Source organism: Mastigoproctus giganteus, chromosome 6 (assembly GCF_048544385.1).
Source record: "Mastigoproctus giganteus isolate SK-2022 chromosome 6, ASM4854438v1, whole genome shotgun sequence".
In the NCBI taxonomy this organism is placed as follows: Eukaryota; Metazoa; Arthropoda; class Arachnida; order Uropygi; family Thelyphonidae; genus Mastigoproctus; species Mastigoproctus giganteus.
In genome coordinates, this window is record NC_143580.1 from 221,694,480 (window position 1) to 221,709,260 (window position 14,781).

Genomic DNA, 14,781 nt, shown 5'->3' on the forward strand with positions numbered 1-14,781 from the left:
GGGCATATGGTTGTAATCCATAAACAAAGGGACCAGTCTTCCTTATGGAAGACTCCATCTTTTCCATGGCCCATAAATGTAAGACAATCTTGATATAATGTGAAAGTTATGCTCATCATATTTCTTGGCTCACAGGGCATTACTCATTGAAATTGCCTCGCATGATCAAACAATGAACCAGGAATATCACAAAGCAGTTCTACATCAACATGCTGCTGCTGACTGGCACTTTATTTCCTTCATCATTACTGGTGACAAATCATGGGCATATGGTTGTAATCCAGAAACAAAGGAACCAGTCTTCCTTATGGAAGACTCCATCTTTTCCATGGCCCATAAATGTAAGACAATCTTGATATAATGTGAAAGTCATGCTCATCATATTTCTTGGCTCACAGGGCATTACTCATTGAAATTGCCTTGCATCATCAAACAATGAACCAGGAATATCACAAAGCAGTTCTACAGTGTGATGCTGTTCAGAGAAAAAGGCTGAAAAATTGTGCTTCAGGGAATTGGTACTTGCTTTGTGACAATGCCACTTAACACTTTTATGCTTTCCATTCAAGAATTTCTTGAATGGAAAGAATCAAGTACAAAACACTCCAATCACGGTACAACATCACCTGCCACACTCTTAAATCTCCCTTGAAAGGTCTCAGGAAATTATCCAGAATGTGACACAGGGAAAATGCCTACCAAAAGAAGTTGCAGAAGCACTGGAATTGGTGTAGATAGTGTCAAGGAGACTACCTCAAAGGAGATAAATAAGTAAGCATCTAAATAGAAAGTAAGCATCATATCTGAAATATTAGTTCAGTCCCCCAAGCTTTCCGTTTACATTTCTTATAAAGTATAATCAAATAAATTCATTATGGCTTTTTATCAATTAAGAATGTCCCTAATATATGTTATTCTAATAAATTTAAAGCTCTAAAAATATAATTTTACAGTGTAAAATAATGCAATCAACCATTATTTAGGGTATATAACACCTTGCTCCCAACAGGAAAATTAAATGTGATGTTTTTTGCTGAGTAAAATTTATTTTCTAACATTTACTGTTCAGGGCTCACTGATATCTAGAGAAATGATGCAATTTCAAAACCATAGTGCCATTAACCAAGGGTTGAATATAATTCTTGAATGCCATAACTTTTAAATAATGTTAAGTGAGGTTTTCTCTGCACCCTATAAACTATAAATTTTTAAAAACTTCACATAGCCTTGTCTTAATATATCTGGTTACAAAACTAAAATTAAAGAATATCTTTTCCAATATCATAACGTACCTTAAAACGTATGCTGCACCCAAGTAACCTGCCATGTTTATTTTCTTTAATACAGACAGTGAGAGTTGGCTAGCTATATCTTCCAAAGCCTGTACATCACCACTTTTAGAAACTTTTGAGATGAAAAACTTTAGTAGACGTTTTGATGGTAAAGTGTTCTGAGATAGCATTTCTTCTAATAAACTCTTTGATGCTACAATAAAAAAAAAAAAATAAATAAATAAATAAACCTGCTGTGAACACATGTTTGCAAAAAGAAAAGCCAACACATTTCTGTAGCTAGTTACAATGTATTTCAAACAAGGTAGGTCTAGTATATTCAGCAACGTGTTTATAAATTTAGAGAAATAATGATTTATGAAATTCAAAGAAAAAGATATTAAAAAAACTAAATTATGATTAGAATAAAAAATCTGGGTAGGAAGGTTGCTCCAAAACTAATGTCTATAATTTTTTTTCCTTGGATACCATTGCAGGTGTGCCAATTTAAACTGTATATTACATACTTCAAAGTCTTTAAGTACTTATATTTATTTTTCCACACATTCATCACCATTTTGTATACATTTTCTCAACCACTGAATCAGACCCTGCACCCCACCCTCCGCTCAGAAAAGTTGCTTTCAATATGAAATGATAGCATCACTTCTCCACGAAGGACGGCTTTCATGGAGAAGTGTTCCCCACGAAGGCCTTCCTTCGTAGAGGCAAACAATGTTTTGGATATTTCCTGTTCAGTTACCAACTCTTGCACTGATAACTTGATAAAAATTTCCTCCCCCATAAGGAACACATTCTATTCTATTCTATTCCTTGCTATCAGAAACCAAGTCTCCCTTGATTTCTGACAGCAAGAGACCAGCATAATCTCAAACAATCTTGTTGCCGGTTCTTTAGCTGCACTCAAAACCTGTGCTGCAGAGTTAACACAAAACAGGTGCTAACTCTACAACTCTACACACATTCTTAATAAACAAATTTGCTGTTTGTCTCCTCTGGCTTTGAAGTTGTAAAGAGACAGGTTACTCGTGGCTGCCCCCAGGGCTCTGTTCTGGGACCAATTTGTTGGTCCGTTGTTCTGGATGGGTGGCTCACTCAAAATCTACCATATACACATAAAGTTGCTTACGCCGATGATTTGGTCGTTCTCATCCTTGGTAATTCCAGGTTGGAATTGGAGGAACGTGCCAATGAGGCACTCCTTGATCTTGACTGCTGGTGCCAACTGCATAAGCTCGAGGTCTCAGTCTCAAAGACAAAGCAGATGCTGTTGAAGGGGCGGCTAGCTGTTAACAGACCACCAACCGTAAAACTTAATGATAATTCTATTGGCCTTGTAACTTCTTTCAAATATTTAGGAGTCATGCTGGATAATAAGCTAAATTTCGTCCAGCATGCGAAATACTTGCTAAAGAAAATTAAAATCCTCACTGGCAAAATACTTCATATAGCAAGATGTACTTCTGGTTTAAAATCCAGTGTGCTTCGAACATATTACAGATGCATCTTTATCCCGATTATTGTCTATGCTGCTGGTGCTTGGGGCCGTAAATGTACTACAACTATGGTTGCAAAGTATCTTATACAAGCGCAACGTTTTTTCCTTTTAGCAACATCACGTGCTTGCAGAACCATTTCTACCCCAGCCCTGTTAGTTTTAACTGGGAAATTACCAATTCAATATGAGGTTATTCAAAATTTTCTTATGTTCCATAAAAGTCGAGGTATTCTTGTCCAATTGAACCAGTATTCTAACAATTTGGATCTTACCTATAAGGAGGAATGTAAAAGGTTGACAGCACTCTTTAAAGATTCCTGGCAACAGGATTGGAATCTTAATACAAAAGGAAGAGTAACTTATAGTTTTAAACCTACAGTAGAAATTTTTACTAGGGATAACTTTCCCTGGTTTACGCCAGGTCTATATCTCACCTTTCTTCTTTCTGGGCACGGTAGCATTAATTTTAAGCTTTTTCATTTCGGTCTTGCTAACTCTCCAAACTGTTTGTGTGGTGAATTGGAAACAGTTCCACACATAATATTAGACTGTCCTTTATATGTTGATTTACGGCTTCCTTTTCAATTAATAACAAACGTGTTTGATGTTTCTGAGTTTCCTCTTTTGGTTTCCTCTTTGGAATTGTTTGGGGCTTTTTCAACTTTTGCGGATAAGGTTTTCAAACGTCGGAAAATCTTAATGTCAGATAGTTCTTAGATAACATCGACACCATTAGGAATCTAACTCTTGTGTTTTAGGTATAATAATGCACAGTTTTTGTTTTGCCCTGGTTAGGGTGGAGTCTTTCTTCTTGTACTTCTGTTGTAAATGAGATGTCTTAGCTCGTAGTTAAATGTAAATATGTAACAAAGTTTTAACTCTTCTAGAACTTTTGTATTATATTGTAACTTACAGTTATTACCTGGTTTTGTTTTTGGGTTTTTGAGTCTGTTCTGTGTTTGTTTTCTAGTTTTGTATATATGTATATCTCTTCTGAGAAATTGAGATTTTGTAAATTTCAGCCCCATTCGGGCTGGTGGTTGATTCATTAAGTTAAATGGTAAATGTAATTATTTACTTAAGTGTTGTTCCAATAGTTGCTGAATTTTGTTGTAATAAGTTAATTGGTGTTATTGAATCAAATTTAACTTAACTGTAGTTGAATATACTTACTTATTTTTGCTTTCAATTGGAAGATTTTATATAACAAAATATAAATAATATTTTGTAATAGTAAGAGTTTTAAAGCAATATTTGTTGAAATGTTTTTAATTATTTGCCACTAGTGTTGAGGAAATTCTTTTTTCCTCTTCTGTTTCCTTTTCTAACCTATTTCTTCCGTTTCTTTCTTCTAACTATTTTCCTACTAAGTCCTTCCCATTTATTCTTGATGTTTTGCATCAGTATGAAGTATAGTTGTTCCTGGCTGCCTCCACGTGGCTAGGGACGGGAGTCTGGGGGTAGAAGGAAATTGCTTCTGCCCCCAGACTGCGAAATGCCAGGAGCCGGCACACAACATACAACAGAACACACACTTACACACAGTAACGGGTTCAAACATTTTATTAGTTGTTCTTTCCTTGAAAAGTTTTTTTTTTTTTTTTTTTTTTTCTGCCGGCTCAGCGATATGCTTTTAGAGTACACTGCGGTGTATAGGGGAAACCCTGGATCCCGCCTAACAAACACAAATACTTGAATACTTGTTTATACTCCAGGATGATTTCAGTCAGGAGTTCACAAGATGGAAAAAATACAAGAAATGGCACTGTATTATCAACATAATCAGTAGGGTCATCAAGTGCTACGGCAGCCTACAACTTCTGCATGGAAAATTGCTCATGACTAGCACCAATTTATAAAAATGGTGACAAATCCCTTAGAATATATATATATTCTGATTAATGACTGCCACCATGGATTCTTATTTTCTGGTGATATCTTGGATCAGGACAAATGAGGCATGTGACTAGGGCCCGTAAATGGCCAAAATTGGTGATATCCAGAAGGGTAACAATGAGCACGAATGCTCATGTTCCTTATAAAATGTATTTTCAAATTGTAATGTACCGTATTTCCCCATGTATAAGACGCTCCCATGTATAAGACGCACCTTAATTTTGGGGCCCGAAATTTGAAAAACATTGTATTACATAAAGTTATTGAACTCAAGTTTTATTCATCATAAAATTCATATTCATTACTGTCAAAACTCCCATCCATTAGCTTGTCCTCATCTGTGTCTGATGACGAATCACTGCCTTCATATATTGCCTCATCCTCAGTTCCATCTATGGCATTTGAAATGCCACACTTCTTAAATAACTTGACAATGATCTCAATCTTGATATTATCCCAGGATCTTTTCACCCAGGTACAAACTTCTCCTATAGTTGGTTTCTTCACTCTTCCTGTTGGTGTCAAATTATCCCCAGAAGACTTCATCCATTGGTTCCATTCGTCTCTCATGGCAGCTTTGAAGGCTTTGTTAATGCTGACATCAAGTGGTTGGAGCTGGGATGTCAAGCCTCCAGGTATGATGGAAAGTTTTGTTTTTTGCTCTGCAGCAATCCTCTTTGTATTTTTTGTTATGTGTGCCCTGAACTGATCAAGCACCAATAGAGCAGGTTTGCGTAAGAGCCCACATGGTCTCCTGCTCCAAACTTTCTCAAACCAGATCTTCATCCCATCCTGATCCATCCAACCCTTGTCATATGAACATGGACAATCACTCCTCAAGGAATGTCTTCTTTTGGCATTGTTTTGCATTTGAAAATCAGCATAGGAGGAAGATTGGTTCCGTCGGCACAACAAGCTAGAACTGTATAATGGCTCTTTTCATGTCCATTTGTCTTCACAGTTACAGTTTTCACCCTCTTCTTATCAACAGTTCTGTTACTTGGGACATGAAATTGAAGGGGATACTATGTCCATATTTGCAATCTGTCCCAACTCAAACTGATGTGTCTTCCGACATTGAATGACAAAAACGATGAAATTCAAGGATCTTCTGCTCATAGCTTTCAGGCATCTTTTGGGCAAGTCTGGTGTGTGTATGCATGCTTAGTCCATTCCGTTTCATGAACCTGAAGCACCAATTGTGTCCTCCTTTGAAATCAGTAACTTCTTTTTCATCAGCAATTCTTCTTGCCTCATGCTGAACCATCTATGTGGACACAGGAATTCCAATTGCCCTTTGCTCCTCAATCCATATCTTCAATTCCCTCTCTAAATCAGGCCATTTTGTTGACTTGCCTCTCATGGCCTTCTTCTGCCTCGGCGTTTTCAGTAGGGTTTCTTCTTCCCATAGCCAGTTTTCTCAGTTGGAGGAGGACCAAACTTACGTTCAGCAGCATGATTTCCATTCACTCTTGCAAACTGGATCACTTTATACTTGAATTCAGTACTGTACGAAAATCTTTTCTGAGCCATTTCAGGGCAGAATGTGGCAAAACGTAATCTAATATACCGGTAACAAGTGCGAAACAATGAGCGCAAAGAAAACAAGCGTGAAAAAGCGGGAAATGCAAGTAAAAAAAAATCTACGACCACTGTATAAGATGCACCCAGTTTTTATACCCCAAAATTTTCGAAAAAAGGTGTATCTTATACATGGGGAAATAAGGTAACTTCTAGTCAAAATGCTCATGATGCCAATATGTACAGATTTGTACATATTTTCTTAGAAATATGTGCAGATTTATTTGCTTTACATTTTTATATTGATTGTGTAATCCTAATTTTTCAAGGGACCCTATGTTTTTTTTTTTTTTTTTAACTTTGAAGTAGGGCACTCCGTAATAAACATTTCTACAGGGGCTTCAAAAAAATTTATGCCTAGGGCCCGCATATCTTCAAGTTAGGCCTTGTCTTGGATTATGTTATTCATCTGTAGAAAAATCTCACTGAAAGGTTTGGAGAAACAAAAGCAGTTGCTCTTGACATTTATAAGATTTTGGATGAACATGTCACAGAAACCTTCTAAACAAGCTTCATCTTATGGAGTTTTCCAATTTTTGTAATTAGGTAATCAATTTCCTCTATAACCACTTGCCATGCATGATTATGATTTCTCTCTTCTAACTTTTCAACTAATAATGGAGCCCTCCAAGGTTCTGTTCTTTGACCCACTCTTTTCCTCTTATATATTGGTATGAGCAAATGATACAAGAAAGCAAGCTAAACTTCCACACATCTAATCTATAACCATCCTTCAATGATTTGAATTTACGTGTGTGTGTGTGTGTGTGTGTGTGTGTGTGTGTGTAGTCTAAAAAAGAGGAAGGGTGCCATCAGCATTGACCTTACTCAATCTATTCAAAGCCTTAAACACTTCAATCAGATCTCCTCATGTGTCTAGTCTCCAGATGTTGAAAGTTACAGAAATTAAGTCTTTCCTAGTAAGAGCACCTTTTGTTCCTCTTAATAATCTCATTGCTTTCTTTGCACCCATTCCACCAGATGCCTTATACAACAGGATAATTACCTCCTTATCCCTGCTGGCAAAACCATATGAGCTGTCTGTACTGCTCAGAGAACTTTATATCTGACTGCACAATTACCCTCAGGTTTTTTTTTTTTTTTTCATTCTCCACTGACCTGAGTGTGGTAACATGCAGCTGGTATGTGTTAATTTGAGATATTACTGCTACTCACGCACATTTATCAATGTTAAACTTCAATTGCCACTTTTCAGTTCATCTGCCTAATTCTAGCATGTTGAAGCAGTATACCCCAATTACTGTCATTAATCACACTGCCAACCTTTGTATTATCAACAAAATTAGACATTAAGCCTGATATATATTCATCAATACCATTAATAAATATAGAAAACAACAATTATATTGATAAATCCTGCTCTACACACACACACACACACACACACACACACTAAAAATTTCTTAAATATATATCAAATGTTCCTCAACACGTTCATGCAGGGCAACCTGCCGGAGGATTGTCAAGTGTCTAGTTCCATGGGATCTACCAGTGGGTTACCAATTGCTACAAAGTATTGTTTTGTTTGCTCTACTGGTGTTTTAAAAAAATAAAATAAAATGAATAAATAATAAATTGTTTCATAAACTCTCCTTACAGACACACATTGCAATTTATTTAAGCACAGGAGGAAAATATTTTAATTTTTTTATTACAAAACCAGACTGTCTTGCTTATTAACCGCTTATCAGGCAGTGACTCACTGGTGGGTCACCAAGTGTTAACCAATTCTTCAAACAGGCCTCTGAGGTTGGATATGTTCATATTGTAGTTTTAAATGTTTTTCACCAACCTTATGTAGGTTGTGTGTCTTACATCGATGGGCAAACCTCAAATGTTGCTCATGTTTAGCCTCCCTAACACTATGCCTCTGGAATTCTCTGATGCACTGCACAATTGGATGGCCACAATTGGATGGCCAAAGTGTTAACCAAGTCTTGCAGCTAGAACAACCTACCAGTGGGTGCTATAGAAATTCATGTGAATATGACTGAAGTTTTTCCCTCGTGCACTTCTTGCATCAATTACTATATATTTGATAACTGATTTATCAAATCGGCAAGAACAAACTTAGTTTTCTTTCTGACAATTGATATTAAACTACTGCAAGCTATCATATGTCTTGACTTAAAACAAGTTGCAGTTAACATACAAATATGATCGGAAAATGCAGCAACATCCTCTTTTAATTATTTTCAACTATATTTGACAGAAGTAACAAATTTTTATTGTACAGAAGCAGGGTTTCTAAATTCACAACATTTTTTTTTTATTTTTGGGAACAGGAAATTGCGGTTCCCGAGAATTTCTGAAAATTTTATTTTATTGATTAAATATTTGCTCTCTTTGATAAGAATTTTTGTCCTTATTCTAGTCATAAAACATTATAATAATTAACTGTACATTGTGGTATATAATTGAAAAACTAAAATTTAAGGAGAATTAGATATTAGAAAATACAACTCATAGTTTGATGAATATAAACAGAATTTTATTATCTTGGTACAGATAGGCAATATTATTCTATATATTTATTTGAAAATACTAAGTTTGAGATTAGCATAAATACTAATACAGTAAACCCCCGCTATTCGCGGGGGTTACGTTCCTGAGAAATGCCGCGAATACCGAAAACGCAAATACTGAGTTATGGCTCCCATAGTAATAAAGGGGTTCCCGTTCCAAAGTATGAAATATATAAGAAAAACTAGTCTAAAATTTTGTCTATGTATGTATTATAGGTACCTTCATAATATGACTATGTATATAGACAGTACATAGTGAAATGCAAGCATATGGTATCAAAATGAAAATAAGAAACAATTTAATATTAAATGTAATATTGATTAGAAATTTCAAACAAATCTTTCAAACCAGCGCCTTTGATAGGAAAAAAAAAAAAAACCTTATCCCGCCAGTTTGTTATTTGGTTTTTAGGAGCATTAGCAACTAAGGTCATATTGCTCCGGGATATGCGGTGGTCATTCCCTGACCTTTCCGCATCCTCCGTATTTGGTGGTGACTGGCTCGAACCCCGGTCTAATCAAGGAGCATGTGCTATGCACTGCTGCTCCTTCCCACCTGGCTATGGAGGCGCCTAGATATCCCGCCAGTGCTATCACCAGTTTTGCTAAAGTGTTGATAAAGGAGTTTTGCCTTTTCATGAATGATGAGTGAACTTAACGGAATTTTATTTTGAGTTCGGTCTTCTATCCACAGATTTAAAGCCTTTTCCATTTTTTCTAATTTAACATCACGAGTTACAGAGCAAATTTTTGAAGCAATTAGTGCATTTTCACGGACACTACGGCGGATTTTTTCTTCCGATTTTTTGATTGATCGTACCGTTGACTTATTGATTTTATGTTTTACCACTGAGGAGACACTTTCACCATTAGAAATTTTGTAAAATAACTCAATTTTATTCGCTAATGTCATCACCTTCTTTGATATGTTCACATTTCTCTTGTTATTCGTAGCCATATTTTTGTACGGGTTAGAAAGAACTTGTCCACAATAAAGTCACTTTCGTCCGTTAACACACTCGAAAAAGTCTGTTTCACACTGCAAAACGGAAGATTTATTTATAATTTTTGTAAGCATATCAATTTATAAATTGATAAATTTATTCAATTTATAAGCATATAAATTAAAAGCAAACGACGAAAACTTCCATTACAAGCGCATAATACATACTGAACAAGGATTAGCGAAAAACATCCACGCTCGCGATTTTGTCACCCCTCTCCCCCTACCCACTGAGCACTGTTTGGACCAGGAAAGATAATTTTAGCCACGCCCATGTTTTTTTATGGCAGATAATATTCACGGCGCTTTAAAATTCGCATTTTTTTAGGTTTCATTTTATATTAAATCAGCGATCGCGAATACGCGAAACCGCGAATACAGTTACCGTGAATAGCGAGGGTTTACTGTACTGAAACAAAATAAATAATAAAGAAAACAAAATTTAAAAAAAAAAACAGTGCATTAATTGCTTGGTCGGAAAGCCTGGATCTTTGCTTAGTTACAAATAAGCCTGAAACAGAAAATTTTCTTTCATTTTGGGTTGAAGTAGGTCTAACTATTAAATGTTAGCAGTGAATTTAATAAAATTTTTAGATTCGGTGTCAGTGTACATGTCGTTTCACAAAAATTTATCTCACTTCTTAACGATGAAAATACCTTCACTGGATTGTCTCTGCTTTTGCCATTGAAATGGATCCATCTCCCATTGACTCTGTTTTTAGATCCTCTTCTAATTCCCCAGGTTCTGAACTTTCCATTTCTTTGTTCATATTATTTTCTGTTTCAGACTCTTCTATTGAAGTACACTTTTTTTTTGACAATTCATTCTATTATCAATTTTGCAGATCACATAATTTCATTTTTATTTGCCATAGCAAAAAACTCATTGTTAATCTCATTTAAACTATTTGGATTGCTTAAATATCTAATAAGGGACACTAAGACTTTATCTCTATGTTTAAAAAGCTGCTGTTTAATCTCCTTTAAAAGCTTATTACTTAAAATACAATTTTGTTTTTCCAAATTATGAAAGAGGAATCTAAAAATTCATTCGCTTGTTAGTAGATTTGCATTATGATTATTTAATGCTTCAACTGTGAGTCGTACAAGTTTTAAGCAGTTTAATATACCTTTGGCGATTTTTGGATATCTGTCCTTCCATAGATAAGAGCTTTAATTCATGTTAAGCAATTTTCATCAGTATAGTATTAAAATCCTTAAAAATCTCTCAATCATAGTTTCTAATGCATTCCAATATGTTTTGCAGTCTAAAGTGGCTTGTAACTCTATTTTTTATCTCTTTATTATTTCTTCTTGTAAAATAGTATTTCTTACTGGAGGATATTTAAACAGTTTAACAATTTTTCTCATACTAAATATTACCGCAGAAACATCATCGTGCAAAACAGATTCTTCATTATCAAAATCTAATTCACCATTTTCTTCAGTATTGTATTCAGATTCAAAATTGTCTCCGTTGTAACTTTCACTACTATTAGTGCTACTTTCAATTTTTTAACATAAAATATTTTTATCACAGCAAGATCAAGTGTTTGATTATAGCATAACTGTTGCTGGTGATAATTTACCTAATTTTTAAATAACTGTAGCACCATCACTAGCAGTCACAATTATATCTGTTTCAAAACAAATCTTGAAGGATTCCAATTGTTCTTTAACTAAAGACTGGGCCTTTTTGGCAGAACAATTTCCAAAATACTTATTAGACCAAGATTTAATGAACCACTGTTGTAACATGCATGAAGGTTCATGTATCTTCGGTTTCTATTACTAGTCCATTTGTCTATGGAAATGCTCATTTTCAGTATTTTAAAGCTAAAAAAATTTCAATGTAGACAATGTATTTTATCATAATACTTATAAATTAGTGCTATGATAGAAGATGAATTTTTTGGTAGCTGTAACCCTCTTTTAGAAAAACTTTCTCAAATAAAATGGCTCTTTGTGATAGTATGAATAGAAATCCCATCTACTCTTGCAAGTTTAGAAACTAATTCATCCATTTCTGATACTTGACGTTTGATGAATTGACACAATATGGGTTTTTTTTTTTTTTGAAGTAGGAGGTGTTTGACCACTGTATTCACTTGCTTTCTTTCTTTCTTTTCATGCCATGAATATTTTCAAGATGACAATGCAATGAAGTCCACTTGTTCATGTTTGCATTGAAATACTTTGAAACATTTGGCAATGAGCTGTATGGTTTTTGCCATCGTTTTATACAATACTGCCAATGTTCTTTGTATCTTTTCTCATTTTTAGGGTTAACTAAAATGACATAAGTAAAATTAGTTTTTATCCAAAAATAAATTATTAATACAGTAAGCGCCAGTTATAGTCATCATGTTTGCGAATTGAATTTTGATTCTAATAAACGGCAATTCTAATAAGTGAAAATTGACGAATATTATCCACAGGCCATAAAAATAAAGGTATAAAGCACGAAATGACACCTTATTTACAAAAGTTTATTATGAATTAAATGGTACATGAAAATCGGAAGAATATTATCTACAGGTTAGCAAGATAAAAATAAATTTATACTGGTGCACATAGCTTAATTAATATACATATTAATTAAACATAACACTTTGCAATATGATTATAATTTAAAATATAGTAGTCACTTATTTTAGATTGCTTTAAATTAACAATACAAAGTATATTAATAGATTTTTCAATATTGTATTCACGATCACTTGCACCAGTTTCTTCCAATGCTCAGGTGTCACAAATTTGCTATTTTGTAACTGGAATTCTTTCAAGTTCATCCTCATTTTCCTCCTCCTCAGTGAAATTATCAGTAATATTCTGGGCAATTTCTTCACCTATTAATGCTGTAGTAACTTGTAGTAGTGGCATGTGATGCAAGAAAGCAAGTGTATGAGCTTATGCAGCATCAGCCAAAGGAAAAAAAAAAAAAAAAAAAAATATCACACCATTCCCTCCAAATGCCTGTCCGGTTCCTCCTTAAATTTATTTAACCTATCAACTTCCACAACGACAGATGGAAGTTTGTTCCAGCAATTAACCACCCGCTGGCTAAAGGCAAATTTCTGCACATCTATTCTACATCTGTCTTTTCTTAATTTGAATTTATGCCCCCTTACGTTCGTAATCTGAACAAGTGAAGGATCCCATCAGAATTCAGCGTGCTCAACCCATTCAAGCCCTTATAAACCTCAATCAGATCACTGTGCAGGTGCCTAGTCTCCAGCCACTGCAATTTGCAGAACTTAAGCCTCTCTTGGTAAGAGGATCCCTCCATTCCCCTCACCAATCTTGTTGCCCTTCTCTGTACATGCTCAAGTAAATCTACATCCTTCCTAAAATGAGGCCTCCAGACCTGTACGCAGTACTCAAGGCATGGCCTGACCATTGCCTTATACAGAGGGACAATCACCTCCTTCTCCCTGCTAGCAAAATTCCTATATATCATTGACAAAACCCCATGACCTGCCCTGGCAGCCTGTCTGCATTGCTCAGAAAACTTCATATCTGCCTGCATAATTATTCCCAGGTCTTTTTCATTTTCTTTTTTTTTTTTTTTATGAAAACCCCAAACACGAAAGGTATCAAAGCCTATAGTACTTAGTACCATGCATGGGTTGAAGGAGAAGTATGGGGAGAGGGGGGATGCCGGAAACTTTGCTCTAAAGACTAAACATGGGTTTCACCACTTCAAGCCTCCAATAAGCGAAGTGGTGGTATTTCACCGGTTGATGAAAGTCATCTACCACCTGGATCTACCACCTTAAGTGTAGTACCACACAGTTGGTATGTTTCTCTGGGGTTACTTCTACCCATATGCAGTACTTTCCATTTGTCAAGGCTAAACCTCAGTTGCCACTTCTTAGCCCACCTGCCCAAATTATCTAAATCCTGTTGCAGTAGCACACTGCCATATACTGTCATTAACAACCCTGCCAACCTTTGTATCATCTGCAAACTTCGAAACTAAGCCTGATATACCTTCATCAATATCATAGATAAATATACAAAACAACACTAGACCCAAAACTGAACCCTGTGGGACTCCACTAATAACATTAGTCCACGAAGAGCAGCACCCATTAATTACCACCCTCTGTCTTCTCCCACTCAACCATCCTTTTATCCATTGTAGCAACTTACCCTTAATACCATTCTGCTCCAATTTGTACAATAGTCTTCATTGTGCAACAGTGTCAAAAGCTTACCTAAAATCCAAATATATGATATCAAAATTAATTTTTGCAACTAGTTCCTTTGTAACCACATCATACTATCCTATCAAATTTGTCAGACAAGACTTTCCCTTAACAAACCCAAGCTGTGTCTGAATTATTGCTGCAGTCTTGTCTAGATGATCCTGCAATGCATCTTTAACCAGTGACTTCATTATTTTACCCGGAACAGAAGTTAAACTAACTGGTCTGTAATTACTCATGTCACCCTTCGATCCCCCTTTGTGAATTGGGGATACATTTGCACATCTCCAGTCCATGGGGACCTCCCCTGAGTCCAAGGATGCTCTCATAATTATGGCTAAGGGTTTGCTTTGTTGCTTTGCTGCCTCCTTTAATATAACTGGATAGATCCCATCCACCTCAGGTGCCTTTCTTATGTTTAACTTCAACAATTTCTCCTCCACTTTGCTCTCAGTTATTACAAAATCATTAAGCACCTTGCTACAATTTGATAACCTTCTGCCATTTTCAAACCTTAATAACTCCTCATGTGTGAATGTAGATGCAAAATAGTCATTCAGTTTGTTTGCTATCTGAGCAGGATAATCAACAGCCGAACCATCAATATCCATGGACCAATCAGATTCATCCCTTTCCTTTTAGAGTTTATATAAGTAAAGAAATCTTTGCTGTTTTTCCTAGCATCTTTTGCCAAAGATTTCTCGTAATCTGCCATCACCTGCCTAACTTCCTTTGTGACCTGATTAGAGACTAG

General features: G+C 35.5%; 1 protein-coding gene across 3 annotated transcripts in view; it reads right to left on the reverse strand.

Moving 5' to 3' along the window:
• LOC150085010 (leucine-rich PPR motif-containing protein, mitochondrial-like) overlaps nt 1–14,781 on the reverse strand; it is a 380,604-nt gene that overhangs the window by 59,270 nt on the left and 306,553 nt on the right. For all 3 annotated transcript variants that reach the window (XM_090376735.1, XM_090376734.1, XM_090376736.1), the window contains exon 31: nt 1,293–1,485. In XM_090376735.1, coding sequence (XP_090232861.1) covers nt 1,293–1,485 — 193 coding nt within the window. The remainder of the gene's footprint in view (nt 1–1,292; nt 1,486–14,781) is intronic.